General features: G+C 47.3%; 1 protein-coding gene across 1 annotated transcript in view; it reads right to left on the bottom strand.

Moving 5' to 3' along the window:
* The window catches only part of KCNAB3 (potassium voltage-gated channel subfamily A regulatory beta subunit 3), a 37140-nt gene extending 12355 nt beyond the window's left edge, over positions 1-24785 (bottom strand). Inside the window, 13 exon segments of the mRNA XM_087945610.1 lie at positions 388-482; positions 1534-1654; positions 1768-1853; positions 7045-7080; positions 8364-8450; positions 9540-9583; positions 9990-10034; positions 11086-11130; positions 16412-16491; positions 17631-17668; positions 19203-19246; positions 24350-24530; positions 24533-24785. Coding sequence (XP_087801736.1) covers positions 388-482; positions 1534-1654; positions 1768-1853; positions 7045-7080; positions 8364-8450; positions 9540-9583; positions 9990-10034; positions 11086-11130; positions 16412-16491; positions 17631-17668; positions 19203-19246; positions 24350-24530; positions 24533-24608 — 978 coding nt within the window. The 5' untranslated portion in view covers positions 24609-24785.
* Between the last annotated feature and the right edge of the window lie 495 nt (positions 24786-25280).

Raw genomic sequence — 25280 nt, 5'->3', positions numbered from 1 at the left:
ATATTATATTATATTATATTATATTATATTATATTATATTATATTATATTATATTATATTATTATATTATATTATATTATTATATTATTACATTACATTACATTACATTACATTACATTACATTACATTACATTATATATATTTTCTTTCCTTTTTTTAACTTCTATTACGTTCTATCTGGGAAAGGGGGGGAGTGAGAACAAAGAAACTTTGTAACACTGCCAACTAGAGGCTTGAAAATATTCTACTTGAAGTTGAGAGAACTGTGAAAGATTTCTCTTTCAAGGACATTGCAACTTGATAAGATAGAGGGAAGAACGTGAGAGTGTTATTACAGATGTTCTTCTGGGCTCCTATCAACAAAAAAAAGAATGGTTGGGATCCTACCTTCATGGCAGCCCGGCAGTTGTCTGGCACGCGATCCTCATATTTTCCCGTGATGAGTCCACATGCCAGCGGAGACCAAGTTATGGCTCCCACACCTGAAGAAGGTAAATGGGGCAGGTGGGGTCAGGATGGACAACAGAACCTCCTCTCACTGAATCTTCAGGTATCTCCCACAGCTTTCTCTCCATCTTATTGTGACTCTAAAACGTGGGATCTCCAGATGCTTCAAGCATCAGCCAGTTTAACCCATTAACCCTGGGCTAAAATAAGCCACCTTCACTTCTGCAATGTACTGTATTTAGGAATCATAGTTTGCCTCTTAGGTAGGAGGCAAACCAATTGTGAAACCCCGTAAAAACACAACTAAATTCCTTTTGTGTTCATCTAGGTCAGAGGTCTCCAAACTTGGCAACTTTAAGACTGGTGGACTTCAATTCCCAGAATTCCTCCTCCAAGTCATGTTAGCTCAAGAATTCTGGGAATTGAACTCCAGAAGTTTGAAGACCCTCGATCTAGGTCAACATTTCCCAACTCTAAGAACTTTAAGATGGTTGGACTTCAACTCCCAGAATTTCCCCAATCAACATGGAGGTCAATAGCCTCAGCAACTTTTTAGATGGGTGGGCTTCAATTCTCAGAAATCCCCCGCCAGCTCTTTTTTTCCACTTTGCTGAATGAAGTCAAGATCTATTACGCTTACTTGCATACCCTCTATCTATTAAGAAAGTTACCCTACGTGGCTGTCTGGGGAATTCTGGGAGTTGAAAGTCCACAAGTCTTAAAGTGCCCAAGGTTGGAGACCCCTGATTTAAGTCGTGTGGACTTCAGCTCCCAGAATTCCCCAGCCAGTTCTTCTTCTTCTTTTTTTTACTTTGTTGAAATCAAGATCTATTACACTTATTGCATACCCACTGTCTATTAAGAAAGTTACCCTACGTGGCTTCCTGGAGAATTCTGGGAGTTGAAGTCCGTAAGTCTTAAAGTTGCCAAGGAAATATTGATCTGGGTCAAACCAGGGTTGCAATTAATAGACAGAGGGGAGGACAAGGAAGAACTATCATGCAGGAAGGGAAAAGGGTTCCCTTCCTGAGACCCCCTCCTCCCTTACCCCTCCTCCCCAAGCCCCTCTTCCTCCTTCCTTCATACCTATCTTGTGATACAACTCTGGCAACTGCGACTCCACTTTTTCCCTCTGGAACATATGATATTCAGCCTGTTCGCACACGGGTGGGATGAGGTTGAACTGCCGGGCTACCGAGTAAGCTTCCTACGTAGCAGAGAAGAAGGAGGGGAAAGGAAGAAGAGATTGGGGGGAAAAAGAGAGGGACCGACTTACCGTGCCCGTTTCACTCCCCGCTCCCCCCAAAGTTCAGAATTTACCATAATCTCCATCGCACTCCAGCGCGAAGTCCCCCAGTACATGGCCATGCCTTGGTTGATGACGTAAGTCATGGCTCGGACGATCTCTGGCAGGAAAAACGAAAACATAAAGAGAGATCAGCACTAAAGTATATTTCCCCTCTTTTTTTGTGTGTGTTTTTCCCCCCCACCCTCACATTTCAAAGATGGGAAGCCTTTCATATTCAATAAAACAGGTCAGGGAGGAAAAAGTGAACGAAGGCAAGTAGCTTGATGCAGAACATCGTCTGAACAGAATGACAAGAGTTGGAAGCAGTGGTGGGATTCAGCCGGTTCACACCGGTTCGCGAGAACCGGTTGTTAACTTTCTGAGCAGTTTGGTGAACTGGTTGTTGGAACAAATGATTAGGATAGAGAGCCGGTTGTTAAATTATTTGATTCCCACCACCGGTTGAGAGGGACCTTGGAGGTCTTCTAGTCAGCCCCTGCTCAAGGAGGAGACCCTAGACAATGTCAGACAAGGGACTGTCCAGGAGAGACTGGACAATCTCTTGTCTGACATTGTCTAGGGTCTAGATCTAGAGAGACCCTAGACAATGTCAGACAAGGGATTGTCCAGTATCTCCTTGAAAGCCTCCAATGTTGGAGCACCCACAACTTCCGGAGGCAGGCAGTTCCACTGGCTAACCGTTCTCACTGTCAGGAGATGTTTCCTTAGTTCTAGGTTGCTTCTCTCCTTGGTTAGTTAGCATCGTCGCTTCTCGTCCTGCTTTCTGGTGCTTTGGAAAAATAGGTTGAATATCTTGAGAAGTTTTCCATCTCGCTCTGCTTCAACTCCAGAAACTGGTGGGAATGACATCCTGACCCGCAGACAGGAGTTGAAGAGCTTTCCCCAACAGAGCCACGTTGATACGAGTGGACTTCAATTCCCATGAGTCCCCCCTGGATGCTGAGCCTCCGGGGAGTTGTAGTTTCCCCCATCCAGAAGTTGGAAAAAATCAAGCGTTTTTCAAACTTGGTCACTTGAAGATTGGTGGACTTCAATCCCCAGGAATAGTTGCCGAGATTAAAAGACAACGATTTCAGTGGCTGCTTCAAAATCTACAGCCTGAATGTTATATTCATGGAGGGTATCTAAGTTAAGACAGCAATCACAACCACAAATCCATCTTTATGTTTCTGATCAACTTTGTGGACATTTCTATTTTGAACAAAGTCTAGGAAATTGGAAAAAAAACTTTGTCCCAAGTTCTCTGTAGACCAGTGTTACAAAGTCCCAGCAAACAACGTATTTATGCATCAACAGTGCTTGTTTTAGTGAATGAACCCAAACATTGTGGTTGATTCAACAAACCACAGTTTGGACAACACACACACATACACCCTGAGTTTAATGCATGAATGCACGAGTCCATTATCACCTTATATTTTCAATTTAGCATCACCTTATGGAAAACAGATTAGATTTTTTTTTATCATTTTCCATAAAGAAAATAATCACCACCTCTTTTTAATCATTTTTCCTTAAGGAAAATCAAAAAAATGGAAGAGGAAGTGTGAAATACATTTCAAAGAACTTTGCAAAATGTGAGTGAGTCCACTATTAAAAAAAAAAACCCAGGCAATAAAAGGTTTGCATTTAAGGACAGTCAGAAAAACACCATATAAGGCTGCCAACTCTTTCAACTCCTCGTCCTTCATCACAGCTTGTTTTTAACCCTAAAATGTGTTATTTATTTTTGACTTATTACAGGTAGTCCTCGACTTACGACCACAACGGAACCCAAATGTTTGGTCGCTAACTGAAACATTTCTCAAGTGAATTTTGCTGAATGAAGTTCTTTCCACAGTTGTTAAGTGAATCACTGCAGCTGGTAAGTTTGTCGCACGTAACTTTGAGTGGTCACTCAATGAACCATCATAAGTCGAGGAACACCTGTGCTTATTTCACAACCAGGTACTTTCCAGGTAGAACGATGTTTCTGCTATCAGGATTTCTGGATTATTTAAATAGTGGTGGAAATGCTAAATAGCAGCTAAACCGGAGGTGCCTCTGGTTGTTGGCAGCACAAGCCACACACGACTCCAGACAGGGGGGCCCACAAAGCTTGCAAACTACACACTATGCGTGTCTACTGCCTACACGGAAGTACAGCGGGACTAACCTAGATGAGTAAGGTGGAAGTAAGCCCCACTGAAGTCAGTAGGGTTTCCTCTTTGGGAAAACATACAGATGGGGTAAGGAAGGGTTTGTTAACCTTCGTCCCTTTAAAACTCGTGGACTTCAACTCCCAGAATTCCCCAGCCAGCCAGCCATGGAGGGTAACGGTGGGTATGTAGTGAGCGTAATAGATCTTGACTTACAGCAAAGTGAGGGGGAAAAGCCAGCTGGGGAATTCTGGGAGCTGAAGTCCATGAGTCTTAGTGCCCAAGGTTGGAGACCCCTGATTTAAGACTTGTGGACTTCAACTCCCAGAATTACTTATATAAGTATAACCATGATTATTAATAAATAAATTGGGTACAAATAAAGGGAACATTAGGACAGGGGACAGTAGATTAGGGCTGGTTAGAGTTAGGAGGCTATTATGGGCAGCAAAGAGAAGTCCTGGGTTCAAGACAAGAGGAAATGGCAGGACAGACCTCTCAGGCCGGATCCCAGATTCTACTACAGGTAGTCCTTGACTTACAACAGCTCATTTAGTGACCGAAGTTAGAACGGGACTGGAAAACGTGACTTAGGACTATTATTTTTCACACTTATGACCACTGCAGCATCCCCATGAACATGTGATTTACATTGGGGCAGGCGGATTCACTTAACAACTGTGTGACTTCCTTAACAACTGAAGCAGTTCACTTAACAAACGTGGCGAGGAAGGTTGTAACGTGGAGGAAAACTCACTTAATGAATTTCTCCCTTGGCAACCTGAATTTTGGGCTCACTGGTGGTCGTACATTGAGGACTGCGTGTACTTTTTTGCCCCTTTGTTATTAAGTCCTTCTGATTTATTATTTTTCATGATAATTAGCATTCTTTTTTCTTTTTCTGTGATTGTTTTAAAAGCAAATTATTTCAGGTAGCTCTGGGAAAGTTTCACTGCTGGGTATTCAGAGTTTGGCCCTGTTTTACAAACCTTTTTTTTTGCCACAGTTAAGTTAATCAGTGCAGTCCTTAAATGAGTAACACAGTTGTTAAGTGAACTCTGCCCTGTTTTATGACTTTTCTCACCACTGTTAAGCGAGTCGGTGCAGTCCTTAAGACACACGATTGCTAGGTGAACTTTGCCCCGTTTTATGACCTTTCTTGCCACCGTTGTTCGATGAATTGCTGCGATTGTTAAGCAAGTCACACGGTCGTTAAGCGAATCTGGCTCCCCCTCCCCGACTTTGCTCATCGGAAGGTCGCAAAAGGGGATCATGTGACCCCCACCCCCGGAACGCTGCAACCGTCATAAATGTGAGTCAGTGGTCAAAAGCCTGAATTGTGATTGCGTGGCCGTGGAGAGTTTTGCAAGTCGTAAGTGTGAAAAACGGTCCTAAGTTACTTTTTTTTCAGTGCCGTTGTAAACTTCCAACGGTCACTAATGAACGGTTGTAAGTCAAGGACTACTTGGTTTTTTTCCTATTGACGAGCCAGATTCCTGCCCTCTTGGCCTAGGGGGGGAAAAGTCCCCACATTTCCACGTTCCAAAAGAGACCTCCACCCCGCGGCCTTTGCCTGCGAAGGGACGGCCATAACAGCGAAGCCCAGGAAGCGGGAATAGGTTTGGTCGTACCCACATCTGCCTCCTTGACTTTTTGCATGCACCTTAAAGCCTAATTATAGTACAAGGGTCTCCCCCAATTCTATTCATTTTCTATTCTATATTCTATTCTATTCTATTCATTTTCTATTCTATATTCTATTCTATTCTATTCTATTCTATTCTATTCTATTCTATTCTATTCCATCTTCTATTCTATTCTATTCTATATTCTATTCTATATTCTATTCTATATTCTATTCTATATTCTATTCTATTCTATTCTATTCTATTCTATATTCTATTCTATTCTATTCTATATTCTATTCTATTCCATCTTCTATTCTATTCTATTCTATTCTATTCTATTCTAATTCTATTCTATTCTGTTCTATTCTGTTCTAATTCTATTCTATTCTATTCTATTCTATTATATTCTATTCTATTATATTCTAATTCTATTCATTTCTATTCTATATTCTATTCTATTCTATTCATTTTCTATTCTATATTCTATTCTATTCTATTCTATTCTATTCTATTCTATTCTATTCTATTCTATTCTATTCCATCTTCTATTCTATTCTATTCTGTTCTGTTCTGTTCTATTCTATATTCTATTCTATTCTATTCTATTCTATTCTATTCTATTCTATATTCTATTCTATTCTATTCTATTCTATTCTATTCTATATTCTATTCTATTCCATCTTCTATTCTATTCTATTCTATTCTAATTCTATTCTATTCTAATTCTATTCTATTCTGTTCTATTCTGTTCTAACTCTATTCTATTCTATTCTATTCTATTCTATTCTATTCTAATTTCTAAATTCTATTCTATTCTACTCTATTTTATTATCTTCTAAATTGTATTCTATACTAAATTCTATTCTAAATTCTCTTCTCTTCTTCTATTTCTTCCAGCTACTTAGAGTCAGCATGATTTCAGACAGCAGTCCAATAAATAAAAATAATAATAATAATAAAAAAGAAATAGGAATAGGGAACTTTTTTAAAAAAAATTCCTGGCTGGAATGTAAAACTAATACATTTAAATCCGACCCTTTGAATTTAACCCCTTTCTGCTAAAAGTTGTGGGGGGGCGGGAAATCCCCATTGAGAGGCAACCCAAAACACATCCCCACCCGAAAAGCCCTTCCTAGAATTTGGGGTCTCCTCACTGAAGGTGTGACGAGGACAACGGGGGGACACACCATGTTTCGCCCCCAAAATGCCATTCGCTCTTGGAGGGGAAAAAAAAATGCCGATTTAACAGCCCCTACAAATTTGTGTTCCTCGGCCTCGGCCCCTTTAAGACAGGGTGGACCTCAACTCCCAGAATTCCCCCTGCCGGGAGCCGAAGTCCGCCCAACCTTAAAGGGCCAGGGGCTGAGAAAGACTCATCTTATACACGTAACTGTTGTAGTTGTTTTTTTTTTTCTTCACCCCCCACCCCTTTTCTAACGGCTTGAGAAGTTCGGGGTGCAAGAGACAAGAGGGGGGGCAGGAAATGGGTGAGGGGGGCTCACAAGGAGGGGATCTATAGTACCTTCCAGCAAGAACACTCGGAAGTTCAGGTCACCCTCTGCAGGAAGGAAGAACCAAGGAGACATGCTGGAGTTTGCAAAGCCAAGCCTGGTTGACTGGGCGCTGAAATCGGGGGGCTGGGGCAGTTCACCCCCTCCCCTGCATCCCCTACCTAGGAAAAAAAGTGTGTGTGGGGGGGGGAACAGAGGCCATTGGCTTCCCTAAAAAGGGACGTCTCCGCAAGAGCAGAGCAAAACTGCGGTTGTTAAGGGAGTCACGTCTGATTTTACAACCATTTTTGCAATGGTTGTTAAGCGAGTCAAGGCACTTGTTGAGTGAATCATTACTGTAAATCTGGCTTCCGGCCAGAAGCCGGCTGGAAAGGTGCTAAATGATGATTACGTGACCTGTCATAGATTACCAGCCCCGATTTTGATGACATGGCGATGGGGATGGTCATAAGTGCGAGGACCGATGGTCATAAGTCACAGATCTAGCCCCCTGCTTTTCCCTATCTTCTTCTTCTTCTTCTTCTTCTTCTTCTTCTTCTTCTTCTTCTTCTTCTTCTTCTTCTTCTTCTTCTCCTCATTCTTCTCCTCATTCTTCTTCTTCTTCTTCTTTCTTCTTCTCCTCATTCTTCTTCTTCTTCTTCTTCTTCTTCTTCTTCTTCTTCTTCTTCTTCTTCTTCTTCTTCTCTCATTCTTCTCCTCATTCTTCTTCTTCTTCTTCTCCTTCTTCTTCTTCTTCTTCTTCTTCTTCTTCTTCTTCTTCTTCTTCTTCTCATTCTTCTTCTCCTTCTTCTTCTTCTTCTTCTTCTTCTTCTTCTTCTTCTTCTTCTTCTTCTTCTTCTTCTTCTTCTTCTTCTTCTTCTTCTTCTTCTTCTTCCTTTGCAATTAAGTTCTTGGCCTTCCTATTTCTTATTTCTTTCTCTTGAAAAGAAAACAGCATTGTGAAGACAGATCTACAAGATCCGGCCAAAAAATATCAAGATGGCCCGGGCACTATGGCTGCCATCTTGGCTGCTTTTTGACTACCCCGCCTGCAAAATGTGTATCTGGGGTATTTCTTTTAGCTGCCGGAGAAGAGTGTGTGTGTGTGTGTGTGTGTGTGTGTGTGTGTGTGTGTGTGTGCCTCTGTGTATTAAATGTGTGTTGCTGTTTTTTAAATTGTGGTGGAATTATCCTGGCAAGTGGTAAAAAAGGCATTTATTCAGGGTAGACACACAGGAGGCAGGTCCTTACTCAAAACGAGGCTGGGAATTTGGGGGTCGCTTAATCCCGATCCTAAAAGTTTGAGGTGTGTGTGTGGGGGAAGAAGGCCAGAAGAGAGGAAGCCACCCACCTTCCATGGGGCTGTTAGCGTCCATCCGGTTAGCGAAGACGATGTCCACGTATCCCAGCTGGAGTCTCTGCAGGGACCCTTTCAGCCCTGGGGGATGAGAAGAAGGGGAGGGAGGAGAAACGTTGGAATTAGAAGCCCCAGAGTGGGAGGGCTGGGGATGATGGGAGGCTGAGGGTCCCCATCGGGGAGCTTGTAATCCATCCTTCCCATCCTTCCATCTACCCATTCCATTCACTCTTCCACCCATCCACTCACCCATTCTTCTGTCCTTTAATCCATCCTATTCATCCTTCCTTCAATCCCTCCATCCTTTCCTCTTGTTCATCCATCCCTTCCACCCACCCATTGTTCTGTACTTAAATCTATCCTTCCATCCATCCACTCACCCTTCCTTCCTTCCTTCCTTCCTTCCTTCCTCTCTCTTGTATTGCTCTTTTCTTTCCTTCCCTCCCTCCCTCTTATCTATTTTCCTTCCTTCCTTCCTTCCTTCCTTCCTTCCTTCCTTCCTCTTGTATTGCTCTTTTCCTTCCTTCCCTCCCTCCCTCTTATCTATTTTCCTTCCTTCCTTCCTTCCTTCCTTCCTTCCTTCCTTCCTTCCTTCCTTCCTTCCTTCCTTCCTTCCTTCCTTCCTTCCTCTTGTATTGCTCTTTTCCTTCCTTCCCTCCCGCCCTCTTATCTATTTTCCTTCCTTCCTTCCTTCCTTCCTTCCTTCCTTCCTTCCTTCCTTCCTTCCTTCCTTCCCTCTTGTATTGCTCTTTTCCTTCCTTCCCTCCCGCCCTCTTATCTATTTTCCTTCCTTCCTTCCTTCCTTCCTTCCTTCCTTCCTTCCTTCCTTCCTTCCTTCCTCCCTCCCTCCCTCCCTCCCTCCCTCCCTTCCTTCCTCTCTCTTGTATTGCTCTTTTCCTTCCTTCCCTCCCGCCCTCTTATCTATTTTCCTTCCTTCCTTCCTTCCTTCCTTCCTTCCTTCCTTCCTTCCTTCCTTCCTCTCTCTTCTACTTCACTTCTCCCTCCCTCTCATCTATTTCCCTCCCTCCCTCCCTCCCTTCTCCTACTTAAAAGCTGATTCCCCCTTTCCACGAATTGCCCTCCTCCCCCTTCCCCCCTGGAGATTCAGCTCCCATCCAGGCTCAGCCCCTCCCTCCTCCCCAGCCCCCTCCCCTGCCCCCCCCTCCTCACCCTCAATGATGTGTTTCCGGGATAAGCCCCTTTCGGTCTCGGCCCTTGAAGAGAAGAAGAAGAAGAAGAAGGGGAGGGGGAAGGAGAGTGAAAGATCACATCCAGGCCCAGCCGCCATCCCTGCACCCCAAAATCCTCAAGGGGGAGTTAAGACTCTTTTGGAGAGCCCCCTAGAAAAATACTGCCGGGGGCGGTTTGGGGGAGGGTGGGGAACACAGCCCTATTCACAGGCAGGGCCTCCGCCTCGCCCGGCTGCCTGCGTCAGACTGCCGGGGAGGATGGCCCTTGTAGTCCACTGCCATCGGAAGCCTGCACGGAAGGGACAAAAAAAAAAACAAAACCTTTTTTAAGGGATTAACAGAGTTGGAAGGGACCTCAGAGGTCATTTAGTCCAACCCCCTCCTCCGTGGATTTTTTTTTCTGCAGACGGACAGGTCTCGGAGCACTTACTGGCCTCCCCAGTAAATTTTGGTGGTGACCACGTAGCTGGAACGCCTGCAAAAAAAAAAACAAAGGGGTGGGGGGAGTAAGCTAACAGTGGCTCCCCGAGATCCTGCAGCCAGGAATACAGGCCGTCCTCGGCTCACAACGGTTCATTTAGCGACCGTTCGAAGTGACCGCCCTTTTTTCACACTTGCCGCATCCACTGGGTCAAAACTCAAGACGCTTGGCAACCGACTCGTACTTATGACGTCCCGCCCGGCGTCCCGAGGTCCCGCGATCCGCTTTTTGTGACTTTCTGATCGGCGAAGCCCACGGGGAAGCCCTACTCACTTAACTGTGTGTGACTCACTTAACCACTGCAGTGATTCACTTAACAACGGTGGCCAGAAATGGGAGCCGAACTCACTTAACATAGATCTCGCTTGTCAGATAAATGTTGGTGTCAGGATTCTGGCACTTAATCCGAGAGTGAGTCTCGAGCCAAACTTCCAAAAAGGGTTTATGGGGAGTGAACAGGTCCGGCACTGCCCGGGTGCAGCCGACTCTGAGACCCATCATTCATTGTCACCCTTGACCCTGGTTTTCCCCCCACCCCAACCCCTGGGTATATCGTAATCCATATTCTCCAATGGGACACATCCATAGCCCAGAGTCATCAATCATGCTCTCCAGTTAGAATTGTGCGTGGCAGAAACTTCAGTCACCTGGTTACTATCTTTGAAAAGCTATTTATGGAATGCGCTTTCGGTTTCCCAGCTGCCACACTGCTCCCCCCTCCTCCCTTTCTGTTGGCAACTCTAAAAAGACCATAGAAATGTTTTACGACTTGACCCAGTTGGGCTCAGTTGTTGTCATAACTCAAGGGCTACCTGTATGCAATTTGGCAAAAGGCGCAAACTTTCACCGAAATATAGGAGAAACCTTCTCAATTAGCCCTCCCCGATCCAGAGGCTGCGACTCCGCCCCCTTCGGTGACCTCACAGCCCCACCCACTCTCACCCTCTGCCCTCCCAGGAAAGGACCCAGCTGCCAATCTGGGCTTGGGGCATCTCCGGTGCCATCTGCCAGCAGGGACCGAGGGGGGGTGGAGGGCGCCTACTACCTCCATCCTTTGCTCTTCAAGATATTCCCCAAAGTTTTTTCTGCTCTGGAAAACAAAAATAGAAGAGAAAGAAGGAAGGATATAGAAAAGAGGAAAGGAAATTGAAAAAAGAAGGGAAGGAAGAAAGGCAAGAGAGAGGGGGAAAGGAAAGGAAGGAGGGTGGGGAGAGAAGAGGGGAAGGAAAGGAGGGAGGGAGGGACAGAAGGACGGAGGGAGGAACACGGAAGGAAGGAAGGAAGGAAGGAAGGAAGGAAGGAAGGAAGGAAGGAAGGAAGGAAGGAAGGAAGGCAGGAGAGAGGGAAAAAGGAAGGGAAGGAGGATGGGGAGAGAATAGGGAAGGAAAGGACAGAAGGATGGAGGGAGGAACACGGAAGGAAGGAAGGAAGGAAGGAAGGAAGGAAGGAAGGAAGGAAGGAAGGAAGGAAGGCAGGAGAGAGGGAAAAGGAAGGGAAGGAGGATGGGGAGAGAATAGGGAAGGAAAGGACAGAAGGACGGAGGGAGGAACACGGAAGGAAGGAAGGAAGGAAGGAAGGAAGGAAGGCAGGCAGGAGAGAGGGAAAAAGGAAGGGAAGGAGGATGGGGAGAGAATAGGGAAGGAAAGGACAGAAGGATGGAGGGAGGAACACGGAAGGAAGGAAGGGAGGGAGGGAGGGAGGGAGGAGGCAGGAGAGGGAAAAAGGAAGGGAAGGAGGATGGGGAGAGAATAGGGGAAGGAAAGGAGGGAGGGAAGGACAGAAGGAGGGAGGAACATGGAAGGAAGGAAGGGAAAGAAGGAAGGAAGGAAGACAGGAGAGAGGGAAAAGGAAGGGAGGGGAGAGAAGAGGTGGAAAGAAAGGAGGGAGGGAGGGACAGAAGGACGGAGGGAGGAACATGGAAGGAAGGAAGGGAAAGAAGGAAGGAAGGAGAGACAGGAGAGAGGGAAAAAGGAAGGGAGGGAGGGGAGAGAAGAGGTGGAAAGAAAGGAGGGAGGGAGGGACATAGAAGGAAGGAAAAGGAAGGAAGGAAAAACAGGCATACTCATGAGGAGGGAAGGAGGGAGAGGGGGAAAGGAGGAAGGGGAGAGAAGAGGGGAAGGAAAGGAGAGAGGGAAGGACAGAAGGATGGAGGGAGGAACATGGAGGGAAGGAAGGAAAGAAGGAAAAAGGATGATAAGGAGGGAGGGAGAAGGGGAAAGGAAGGGAGGAGGGAACGAAGGATGTGACTATGTGACATGAGAAGTGCTAGAAGGCAATGGGGTTTTAGAGAGGAGGAGGAGGACGATGGTGGGGCCCTTGTTGGTCTCTGAGCTGGGTGGTTTTCTTGCAGACGTTTCATGACCCAACTAAGGAACATCATCAGGGCTAGAAGGGAGTGGGGTCTGCGCTTACTTTCTATTCCAGAGGCTTGCCCTGCCTGCAAGAAAAACCGCCAAGCTCCGAGACCACCGAGGACCCCTCCATTCCACGCTGAGCTACAAAAATTTATTATTTATTTATTTGGTTTGTCGATAGCTTACAAGATAATAGGTATAAGTATATACATAGTTATGAGTACATGAAATGGGTACATGTAAGAAAAATAAAAGAAACAACAGGACAGGGACGGTAGGCACGATTGGTGCGCTTATGCACGCCCTCTTTATTGTTTATTTATTATTATTTATTTATTTTCTCCTTTATTGAAGTCGACCTGATTCAACAATTCTGATACGGCAGCTTCCTCCCCACCCCCGCCGCAGAAGGAGGAAGATCCTGATCAACCCCCCTCCCCCTTTTTCCCTCCTTCCTTCCTTCCTTCCTTCCTTCCTTCCTTCCTTCCTTCCTTCCTTCTTCCTTCCTTCCTTCCTTCCTTCCTTCCTTCCTTCCTTCCTTCCTTCCTTCCTTCCTTCCTTTCCCCCTCTGCCGAGTGAAGGGAGCTTTTTCATGGCTGTAAGAAAATCTCTTGGAGGCCTCCTTTCCTTCTTCAGCCGCTGTGTGGTTTCCAGTTGGGTGTGGGTGGGTGGGGGAAAAAGCCACACAGACTCTCTCTCTTCCCTTCCCCAAGAATTACGCACACTGAAATGCCTTCCTGCCTGAGCAGGGGGTTGGACTAGAAGACCTCCGAGGTCCCTTCCGACTCTTGTCATTCCATTAGCCAGGAGGAACTGGAAGCTCTCTTCTTACAACGTGACATTTTGCAGCAATTGCGAAGCAGCTGGAATGGCAATCCCATAATAAGCCTTCCAGTTGACTGATGCCCGTTTGTGCATTGGTGTGTGTGTGTATGTGAATGCACAAGTGTGTGTGTGTGTGCGTGCGCACGCACGTGTGCCCTGTGGGCTACGATTTGTGCAAAGGCCCCGTCTATCTGGATGTCGTTGATGTGATTGTGTGCGATTCAGCTCCACCTGAATCACCCCTCTTCGACCCTCCTTTGAAAAACTCTCTCTCTCTTTCTTTCTCTTTTTCTCTTTCTTTCTTCCTTCCTCTTTTTCTTTCTTCCTTTTTCTCTCTTTTTCTCTTCCTTCCTTCCTCTCTCTCTTTCTTTCTCTTTTTCTCTCTCTCTTTCTTTCTCTTTTTTCCTTTCTCTTTTTCTTTCTTTTTCTTTCTTCCTTTCTCTCTCTTTTTCTCTTCCTTCCTTCCTCTCTCTCTCTCTTTCTCTTTTTCTCTCTCTCTTTCTTTCTCTTCCTTCCTTCCTTCCTCTTTTTCTTTCTTTCTTCTTCTTTCTTCCTTTTTCTCTCTTTTTCTCTTTCTTCCTTCCTCTCTCTCTTTCTTTCTCTTTTCTCTCTCTTTCTCTTCCTTCCTTCCTTCCTTTTTTTTCTTTTTCTTTCTTTTTCTTTCTTCCTTTTTCTCTCTTTTTCTCTTTCTTCCTCCCTCTTTCTTTCTCTTTTTCTCTCTTCCTTCCTTCCTTCCTTCCTTCTTTCTTTCTTTCTTTTTCTTTCTTCCTTTCTCTCTCTCTTTCTTTCTTTCTTCCTTCCTTCCTCTTTTTCTTTCTTTCTTTTTCTTTCTTCCTTTTTCTCTTCCTTCCTTCCTCTCTCTCTTTCTTTCTCTTTCTCTCTCTCTTTCTTTCTCTTTCTTTCTTCCTTCCTCTTTTTCTTTCTTTCTTCTTCTCTCTTTTTCTCTTCCTTCCTTCCTCTCTCTCTTTCTTTCTCTTTCTCTCTCTCTCTCTCTCTCTCTCACACACACACACACACACACTTCGTTTGGAAAGATTCCAAAATCCAGAATGACAGAATCGTGTCACCGATTCGGAAATTGGCCACATTCAGAGGGAATCGCTCCTAGCCAATGCTTGGCTTAATGCAAGGAAAACCAAAAATAAAAACCCAGGGCAGCCTTGTGGAAGGAAGGGTTGGCTCCAGCAGTGCTAAACCATCTGGCCTAGAACAGGGCTGTTAAAGAGAAGAGGGTTTTTGAGCATGGAGAAGCACCTTCTGCGCATGGAAAAAGCACGTTTTTCTCCCTGCAAAGCAGCCAAGGGTTTTCTGCACATGGAGAAAAAACTTTTTGTTCCTGCAAAGTGGTCCGTAGGGCTTCTGAGCATGGGAAAACCATTTTTTCTTCCTGCCAAGAGGCCAAGAGGATTTCTAAGCATGAGAAAAACACTTTTTGTTCATGCACAGTGCACAAGAGGGTTCCTGAGTATGGAAAAGAGCACTTTTTTCTCCCTATAAAGTGCATAGTGCTGCATTTTTGTTCCCCATCCGTGGAGAACATAGTGCATAGTGCCTGCATAGCTGGACAGCCTGTGAAACACGGTGGGGCTATTTGATAGATCTCCCGTAATGACGGAGAATAGCCATGGGGAGTTGGAAAGCTTTTATCTTTTTATTTCGATTATTCGATTGATATGCTTGGGAGGAGCTGGCAGGCCAGGCACAGAAGGAAGAGTGGGGGTTGGCTCGGGGCTGGGTGGCGCCCAGAACGCCTCGTGGGGGGGGCTGTGGTTGAAGTGCCCTTGGCAGCGCCAACTACAGTTAAGGGAACTCGGCAATCATAGATAATTAGAACTAGAGGATAATTAGAACTGCAGAAAAACCATTACTACCCACCTGCCTTCAATCGAGGACCTGTTATACTGCACGAGTCAAAAAGAGGGCTGGGAAAATATTTACAGACCCCTCACATCCCGGACATAAACTGTTTCAACTCCTTCCCTCAAAACAACGCTATATAGAGCCCTGCACACCAGAACAACTAGACACAAGGGGAGTTTCTTCCCCTGAACGCCATCACAAATAATTCCCACAACACTGTCCAACTAATTACTAAGTCTGCATTACTATTACTATTAATCTTCTCATCACTCCTTATCTCCCACCCCCTCCCACTTGTGACTCTATGACTGTAACTTTGTCGCTTGTATCCTTACGATTTATATTGACTGTTTCCTACTATGATTTGATTGCTTATGGTACCCTATGACTATTATTAAGTGTTGTACCTAATGGTACTTGACTCTTGACGAATGTATCTTTTCTTTTATGTACACTGAGAGCATTTGCACCAAGACAAATTCCTTGTGTGTCCAATCACACTTGGCCAATAAAGAATTCTATTCTATTCTATTCTATTCTATTCTATTCTATTCTATTCTATTCTATTCTTTCCTATCCTATCCTACATTCTATTCTATTCTATTCTATTCTATTCTATTCTATTCTATTCTATTCCATTCTTTCCTATCCTATCCTATCCTATCCTATCCTATCCTACATTCTATTCTATTCTATTCTATTCTATTCTATTCTATTCTATTCCTATTCTATTCCTATATCTATCTATCTATCTATCTATCTATCTATCTATCTATCTATCTATCTATCATCTATCTATCTATCTATCTATCTATCTATCTATCTATCTATCTATCTATCTATCGATAATCTGTCATCTATCTATCTATCTATCTATCTATCTATCTATCTATCTATCTATCTATCTATATCTATCTATCTATCTATCTATCTATCTATCTATCTATCTATCTATCTATCTCACACCATTCAGTTCCTTTTGCAATGGAGAAATATTCCTTTTTCCCTCTGGATTGGGAGAGAACACAGAACACAGAATCCCAGGGCTGGAAGGGGCCTAAGAGATCCTCTAGTCCAACCCCTATTCCATCCTGGCAAAGCTTGCTGGACGAGAAGCCATATGACCTTACTGCCGTGATGCCACCCAACCTCCCCCATTCACCCAAGGGAGAGAGAATATACGCCGGTTCAATGTCCTCCCTGGGCATCAGCAGCTGCAGCAAACACTCAATGGATCCTGTCTGTCGTCCTCCCCCGCCCCCATTTTCTTTCCCCTCCCCCTCCCACCCCCCCACCCCCAAGAAAGCCAAGGGTGCAAACAGCCCAACCTACTTGCCAGAAGCGTAGACTTCGGCTGTGTCGAAGAGGTTGACCCCGTTTTCGTAAGCAATGGTGAGCACGTTTTCAGCCACCTAGGAGCAGAAAGGGAAAAGGGGAGGGAAAAGAGGAGGGGGCTTTTTTTTAATCTGGGGGGCTTCACTGCCCGCCCACCCTCCCCAGTAAAAGCTTCTCTTGCAGAGAGATAGAAAATCTGCACCAACCGTTTAAAATTTGCCTGTTAAGAAAGAGTGGGGGGAAATGACTTCTCTCTATCTTGGCTTTTAGCTTAGGGACATAGTGTGTGTGTGTGTGTGTGTGTGTGTGTGTGTGTGTGCTAGGGAGGGGAGTCTTTTCAATGTTGAGACTTGGAGAGGAAGCTGAGGTCAGCCTAGACCTCTTTAAAAAAAAAAAAAAAATAGCTGGAAACTTTTAAGACGGGTGGACTCCCAGAATTCCCCAGCCAGCTCTTTCTTTCTTTCTTTTTTTTTTAGTCAAAGATATATTACATCTTACTGCATACCCACCGTCTATTAAGAAACTTACCCTCCTCCATGGCTGGCTGGGGAATTCTGGGAGTTGAAGTCCACCCGTCTTAAAAGTGACCAGCTTTGAGAAACACTGACCTAATCTGATATCGTGTCCCGTTCTGGCAGCCCGTTTTAGGAAACGGTTCAGAGAAACCCGAACGAAATTCAGCGAAGGGCAAGGAGAGGACCTCAGGATGTCAAAACTTCAATTGTTCTTAATTCTGTCGAATCAAAATAGATTCCTTCTGAGGGTCGAAGGGCAACAGGGCAGAAGGATCTCACTGCTACAAGAGCCCAACCAGGTAGACCAGAGTAAAACAACCAATCCATATACATCAGGATTATTTTTAGGGTCATAGCTATTCTGACCTAGCCTTCGTCCGAGCCTTCCTCAGCCTCCAGGAGTGGCCCAGGTTCCCCCCGCCAACCTCCTCACTGTCCAAATCTGCTGCCAGCTCCGCTAGCTGCCCGGCGGGTTACAACAATAGCTAAAGAATCTTGCATGTCTGAATGCGCTTCATGGTTGTCTGAACGAGGGAGGGGCTTAGCTGAGATGTTTTCTCCTGTTACATTCTTGTCTGGGATTTGAGACCCTCTCCTCTGTCCACTGCCTGGGTGGCCAGATCTTCTTCTTCCTGTCCTTTACGCCGTTCCATCTTTCGTGTGCAGTCGTGAAATGGGTAGGTGGGCGAAGCGAGACTCACCTCATCAGAGATCTGGGATCCAAACGTCACCCACGTACCTACAAGGGAAAACGGGCGTTTGAAACAGGATTATCGATCGGGTTGCCCCCTCCTGCTAAGGATTTGCCAAGCTACTCTTAAGCGGCCTAGAACCCAAAGCGAAAGAATCACAAGAGTTGGAAGGGACCTTGGAGGTCTTCTAGTCCAGCCCCCCTACTCAGGCAGGAGACCCTATACAATTCCAGACAAATGGCTGTCCAATTTCTCCTTAAAAACCTCCAGTGATGAAGCACTCGCAACTTCTGGTGGCAAGCAGTTCCACTGGTTAATTAATAGAATAACAGAATGAAGAGAATTGGAAGGGACCTTGGAGGTCTTCTAGTCCACCCCTTTGCTCAAGAAGGAGACTCTATATAACATTCCAGTCCAATCTTTTCTTAGAAACCTCCAGTGACGGAGCAACCCACAATTTCTAGTGGCAAGCTGTTCCACTGGTTAATTGTTCATTAAAAGTGATCTTTTTGAAGCAGGATCACTATGGATATTTATCTATTATTTTTATTATTGATTTATTTATTATTATTCTCACTATGTTCCTGTTTCACTGTTTCATTGTTTATTGTTCTATTTTGCTTCTATTCAGTTTACACACACACACATACACACACACACACACACACACTTTCGTTTTCTTCCTTTTTATGGTAAGCTGACTACGGTAGCCCCTCGGCAAGACATTATCAAATAAATTTATAGAAAAGAAAGGGACAAGAATTTTTTTGGGGGGGACGGAACTACAGGAAGTCCTCGACTTACGACCGATCGTTTAGCGACATTTTGAAGTTGCAATGGCATTGAACAAAGTGACTTATGATTGGACCTCACAGTTGCGACCATCACCACATCCCTACGGTCATTTGTTCAAAGATCAGGTGTATTCAGCGCGGATTTCATGATTTCAAGGTCACGTGACCCCACCATTTGTGACATTCCAACGTGAAAATTCAGTGAAGAAGTCGGGTTTGCTTCGTGACCGTGTAATTCATTTAACGACTGCTGTGATTCACTTAGCAGCCATGGCAAAAAAAAAAAACCTTGTAAAATTGGGAGCGACTCACTGAACAACCGCCGTGCTTAACAGTGGAAATTCTGGTTCCAATTTTAGGTCCTAAGTCAAGGAATACCTGTAGTCCCTATTAAAAACTAAGTACATTTGGATGGAGAATTCTCGATTCTCTTTCTAACTGTCCTCCTCTGAACTGGGGAATCAGCCAAACTTTTCACCCATAATAAGGGAAGATTTCGGCTTTTAGTTACATCAGGGGGTCTCCAACCTGGGCAACTTTAAGCACTTTCCCCCCACTTTGCTGAAATCAAGATATATTACGCTTACTGCATACCCATCATCTATTAGGCTGGGAAAAGGCTGTTTTACATCTTATCTGTGGTGGAGCTGGATGCTGGTTGAATGCCAAGGATGAAGCAACAGGCACACACCCAACAGAGTTTTTCCCAAAATTGAACGAGCCTCCCACCTTTTTCAGAAGTATTCTGTGCCACCCAGCTCATGTTTCTCGATCCCTTGTAACTCACCAAGGCCCACACAGGAGACGCGCAGACCGGACTTTCCAAGGTTCCTGCAATGAAAAAACAAAGGAGAAGGTGAAATTGGGTGGGTGGGTGGGTGGTGGGAGCAACTTTCAATTATGACACTGGGGATGGCAACAGTGGTCTGTCAGGGTCTGTGGGAATGGCCTTGGGAGGCAGGGAAAGGCGCCGCAGATGAAGCAAGATAAGAGGCAGCTGAACCAGAGGTGGTATTCAGCTGGTTTGGACCAGTTCCGGAGAACCGGTAGTGGAAATTTTGAGTAGTTCGGAGAACTGGCAAATGCCACCTCTGACTGGCCCCGCCCCCATCTCTTCTCCGCCTCCCATTGAGTCCCAGCTGATTGGCTGGGTCTTCTTTGGTTGCCCTGCACAGGAGAACGGAGCTGGAAAGCAGGTTAGTGGGGTAGGGGAGGGAATGGGGGTTTACAGCATCCTTCCCCTGCCACGCCCACCAAGCCATGTCCACGAAACCACACCCACAGGACTGGTAGTAAAAATATTTGAATCCCACCGATGAGCTGAACCCCACTAGAAGGAAAGTGGATGTGGCAAACAGAAGGGAGCAGGAGGTGGGCTGCTAGCGGTTTGCACCGGTTCGCGCGAAACGGTCGTTAATTTTATGTCCGGTTCACTGAACCGCAAATCCCACCCTAACTTGCCCGCCTACCCCTCCCCTCCCAGGAGTGTACCTCTCTCCCCCTACCTCTCCTTTAGGGTCCAAGAAACTAGGGGTCTCGTCTGCGAAGCTTCTCATGTCCTCATTCCTTCTGTGGGCTCAGCTGCCTCTTATCCGCCTCTCGCTTCGTCTGCAGCTCTTCCTCCCCCCTCCCCAAGATCACTGGCATGTGCCATTGCAGGCAGTTCTCAACTTACGACAATGATTGAACCCCACCATTTCTGTTGCTAAGCGAATCATTTGTGAAGTGAATTCGCCCCCCCTTTTTTTTTAAACGGCCTTCCTCAGCCGTTTGTTTGTGAAGTGAATCCCTGTGGTTGCTACGTTAGCGACACGGTCATTAAGCGAATCTGCCTTCCCCCAATAGATGTTGTTCATATTAAAGTCTCAAAAAGGGGAACTCTGCAACCATCGTAAGTATGAGTCAGTGGCCGAGTGTCTGAATTTTTAGATCACGGGAGCATAGGGGGGGAATGCCGCAACGGTTGTAAATGTGAGAAATGGTCACAAATCACTTTTTTCAGTGCCGTTGTAACTTTGGCCACTAAATGAACTGTTGAAAGTCGAGGACTACCCTGTTTTCCTGTACGGAAGTTTTCTCCACCAACACAACCATTGGGTTTCATATCAGCTTTAAGTACACAGCATGCCATGCCCTCTGTACAGCATGCAACAGTGTTCTGGTGCCCCCCCCCCAGTATGCTGGGAGTTGTAGTCCAGCATATTTAGAGGGGGGGGGTCCAGAGCAGAGCACACACGAGGGGCGAGCAAGCTGCATTTCCATTGGTTTCGTTGCTTTGTGGAGGGACAAACCAGGAATGTACGGGTACCCAGAACTTGTGAATTCCCCTTGGACATTCTTCCCAAGTTTCCAGCACACCCTGAAAAGCTGCGGCTCCTCCTCCTGGGCCTTGTGTTCCTCCCCGCTTAGTGCCCAGGGTGAGTCTTCACCGTTTGATGAGGGAGTCGCTTCTTGTGAGCAATAACAAAGTTAAAAATAGATGCTGGTTTGCACTTTCGAAACCGAGTCACTCCCGCTCCTAATTGCTGGGAGGAAAACAGGCCACGAACCACCCCGGTTTCATGTGGGCAGCTGTTTTCATTTCTTTTTAGTGACGTCACGCCCCAATCCTTTATAAACAAACATACATACACACATACACACACACACACATATATCCAGGGGTGGGATTCAAATTTTTTAACAACCGGTTCTGTGGGCATGGTTTAGGTGGTGGGAGTGGCTTTGTGGTCATGTTATTGGCTGGATGTGGCCAACTCAATATCACTCACATCGAGGCACGCATCTTCTCGCCTGGCCTCTCATGACTGTGGGGATGTTGCAACAGTCGTAAGTGTGAAAAATGGTCATAAGTCACTCTTTTCAGTGCCATTGTAACTGTAATGGTTACTCCACACAAGCAAAGGGGGAAAAACTCCAGAGAAGTTCCTGAGACAGGAAATCTAGTCCTGCCAAGAATGCAATAAGGGTTAACGGAGAAGCAGTTTCTGTAAGCAACACCAGAATGTTTCCTTCCTGCCTTCCTTACAGGATTAGCCCAGCAATTTCTTCTAACAACCGGTTCTCTGAACTGCTTAGATTGTTAACAGCCGGTTCTAGCGAATAGGTGCGAACTGGTAGAATCCCACCCCTGTATATATCCTATTACCATAATACACAACATTTATTCATTCTCTGAAAAGGAATAAACAACAACCACAACAAACCACAGACAACTGCTGGAGATTTAAATGTGGGTCGTGCATCCCCGACATTAAATCCCATTCCACCCGCTCCTTCTGTCTTTAAGAGAAATGCGAGTCTGCGGGGACCGTCAGCAAGTTTCAGTGTCTTGCAGAACGGCGCTTGCATCTTGCCATCGGGTTCCGTAAAGTGACCTTCATCTGCCCCATCTGCTGGAGGTGGGTCCTACCCCACCCTCCCCCCACCTCAACCCAGAGCCCAACGTTACGTCAAACGTCTGTGTCCACCCCGGCTTTAAATCTGCCCGCCTGGCCGTGTTCCCGGAGCGACGCACAAGCAGCGCTTAGGATCAAATTGGGACGGTGGTTTGGAAGCTAGCCAGATCCCGACAAGGATCTGATTTGTGGGCGGAGGGGCACAAGGGAGTCGGACCTCCCAGCTGGGAGGGTGGCCAGCCCTCACAGAGTGCGCCAGGCCGCAACCACCCTCCCCTCCACCAGGACCGATTCCCACTAGGACCCTTATCGGCCAGGGGTGGAATTCAGCCGGTTTGCAGCGGTTTGGGAGAACCGGTTGTTAACTTTCCGAGCAATTTGGTGACCTGGTTGTTGGAAGAAATCATGACGGGCAGAGAAACGGTTGTCACATTTTTTTTGAATCGCACCGCTGTTATCAGCTCTTCCTCTGGCATGATGCCACCTGCCTCTTAATCCCTTCAAGGGTGCCCATCACTCCCCCCCCTCTTTCCCACTGCATGCCAACCGCCTCTCCTCCTCCTCCTCCTCCTCCTCCTCCTCCTCCTCCTCCTCCTCCTCCTCCTCCATAATCATCAAAGGGAAATCTGTCCTCTGGGGGCCTGGAATGGAGCAGAAGGCAAACTTGGACACTTTTACACACACACACACACACACACAGAGACACACATCCTTTGCTACCTCCTGCCCAGGGCAGGGGAGAGCTGAAATCCAGCACGTCTGGATTTTACACCTTGACCAGGTGGGAGAAAGTCGATTAGCTCTCCAAGTTACATCTCTTTAGGGAAATGTGTGTGTGTGTGTGTGGGAAGGTTGCCCTCCCCAGCCTCCTTCTTTTTGCAGGGAACCCCAAAGTCTTGGGTCATTCTCCCCCTCCCACGCCCCCATCTGCAAGAACCCCATTTTTTTCCCCCTGCCTTCTTGGAACGAGTCAATTAACTTTCAGGTTCATACACACACACACACACACACACACACACATGCCCCCCCCATCTAACTTTTCATTAAAAATGAAGCAGGAAGTTGGAATGGTTTTGGAAACATAAGGATTGGGGGGGTGGGGTCAAGCTGGGAGGAATGTGGGGGTTTTGGGGGGGCGTTGCACGAACCCTTTGGGGCTACGGGGGGAACGTTTTTTCCCTTTGTGAAACATCCTGATCGGTTCTTTTGGGATCTGCTAGCCTGGATCCAGGAGGATTCAACTGGGAATCTGGTTGTGTGTGTGTGTGCATGTGTTTTAGGGGTTCAGCCCCCCTCGGTCCCTTTTCTACTGTCCTATCCTGGAAAGAAAGAACTCCAGAATCCCACCCCCAAATTGGCAAGGAAATAAGAAACCACTTTCGTCCTTTTCCTGTCCCCCCCCACCCCACAAGGACACACACACACACACACACACACACACACACACACACACACACACACAGAGTCTTTTCCTGCTGTCAAAGTGTCCCAGAAATCCGGGTGGCCTGGAACACAGCGCCCCCAACTCCTTCTACTCATATCGGTCTCCCCCAACAACAACCCGGTCCAGCAGGCAACGGGACAATCCCTCCCCTGCCCCGCAACCTTAGACCGCAATCTTTAGACTGCGTGGCTGATGGGTTTTGCAGTCAAGCATCGCCGGGGACTGGTGCAACACGTCTGCCCTCAAGGGCCTGCGACGCTCAGTTTGGCAGGGGGCTCCGTGGCCAATGGGATCTGTAGTCCAGCATCCCGGGGAAGTGGTGCTCTCTGGCTGAGCCCTCCTTATGAATCCCACCCCGCAACCTTAGACTGCAACAGTACCGGCCCACTTAGCAAGTACTCCACAGCCAATGGGATCTGTAGTCTGGGGGGGAGGGGAAATGACTTCCACTCACTCCCATCCATCCCGCTCACTCTCTCCCCCCAAAAAAAACAATTCCCTCCCCACAATCCGCTCTTGCCCTGCACCTTAGTCTGTGCAACCTTCAGCACCACTGGCCAGCTCTCGGCTAGTGCGGCCGATGGGCTCTGTAGTCCGGCATCCTTAGGGAGGGTGTTCTCCAGTTTGATCCTCCCCCCGTGCCCTAATCGTCCCCTTCCAACCCCCACAAGCGCAAACCTTCAGCATCACTGGCCAATGGTCAAGTCCTGTGCAGCCGATGGGATCTGTAGTCCAGCATCCCTTAGGGAAGGGGGGTGTTCCCTTGGGGAAGGGGGGGCTCATTAAAATTCTACCCACCCCCCCCGCTGTAATAAGCCCCTCCAAGGCCAAACTCCAAACCTCTAGCACCACCAGCCAGCCCGGCTAGTCCTGTGCGGCCGATGGGTTTTGTAGTCCAGCAATCTTAGGGAGGGGTGTTCCCCACCTCGACCCTCCCCCCGGCCCCAATCAGCCCTCCCGCCCCCACCCCACAAGCCCAGGCTTCAAACCTCCAGCATCACCGGCCACTGGTCAAGTCCTGCGCGGCCGATGGGCTTTGTAGTCTAGGAGAGACCCCGCAAACCCCTTCCCCCCCGCCAGGAACCCGCTTACCGGTAGTTCATGCCGGTGGCTCGCCCGGTGGATTCCCGCAAGAGGAAGGCGAGCTGGTGGGGCAGGGTCTGCCCGGACGCCCGGACGCCCCCGGCCTGCCGGGATCCCTTGCCCGGGGGCTGGAAAGCGCCGTTGTTTCCCGGGCCGGGACCCCCGCCCGCTGTGGCCGCCGCCGCCCCCGCCCGCCGCCCCCGCACAGCCGGTCATCGCTGCTGCGGCTCCGCAGGTTCTGCTCGGTGCAAGCGATGGAGATTTGCATGGTTTTGGCTCCAGGAGGGTCACCCCGGAGGGGCGCGTCCAGGGCAAGCTCGGGGATCTGGCTGGCTACCGGCAGGGCACTGGACGAGGGCCCCACCGAGCGCCGCCACGGGACCGAGCCCTGGCAGCCGCCGCGCTTCGGGATACCGGGCGCCCCCCTCGCCCGCCGCGCTGCGCCGCCGACCAGCCTCATTTGCATCCCGGCTCCGCCCACAACGGGGGAGTCGACAAGACAAGCTGGGGGGGACGACCGGAATGTTGGGGGCTGATCCGGCTCAGCAGATGCTGCGGGGGCTCAGAAATCCCCCACCCACATCAGGACTTCACTGATTTGGGGGGTGGGGGGCAATCCCAGGGCCTGGAGAAATGAGGGAGGAGGGCGCAGGGGAGGATAGCTGCAGGAAGCCCGGGAGGAAAACACAACAACACACACACGCACACAAACACACACACAAAAGTCGCTTCCATCCTCCCCGCCGCCCCCCCTTTCTTGGAAAATCCAAAGGATTGCAAGTTACGCACTTCGTGGAATGGGTGGGATGGAGGACGCACACAGGTTTTTCTTAGGGGGGGAGATAAGTATAATAAAGTGGTGGGGGTGCGTGGGGGAGGATGAATGCGCGCGGGGGGGAACACACACCCGGCTCTTAAGCGCAGGATTAGAATCGCGAGT

Source organism: Notechis scutatus, chromosome Z (assembly GCF_049901735.1).
Source record: "Notechis scutatus isolate UNSWTSFEM ecotype Mainland chromosome Z, rNotScu1.2, whole genome shotgun sequence".
Lineage (NCBI taxonomy): Eukaryota > Metazoa > Chordata > Lepidosauria > Squamata > Elapidae > Notechis > Notechis scutatus.
This window is presented reverse-complemented; position numbering and strand designations above follow the sequence as displayed.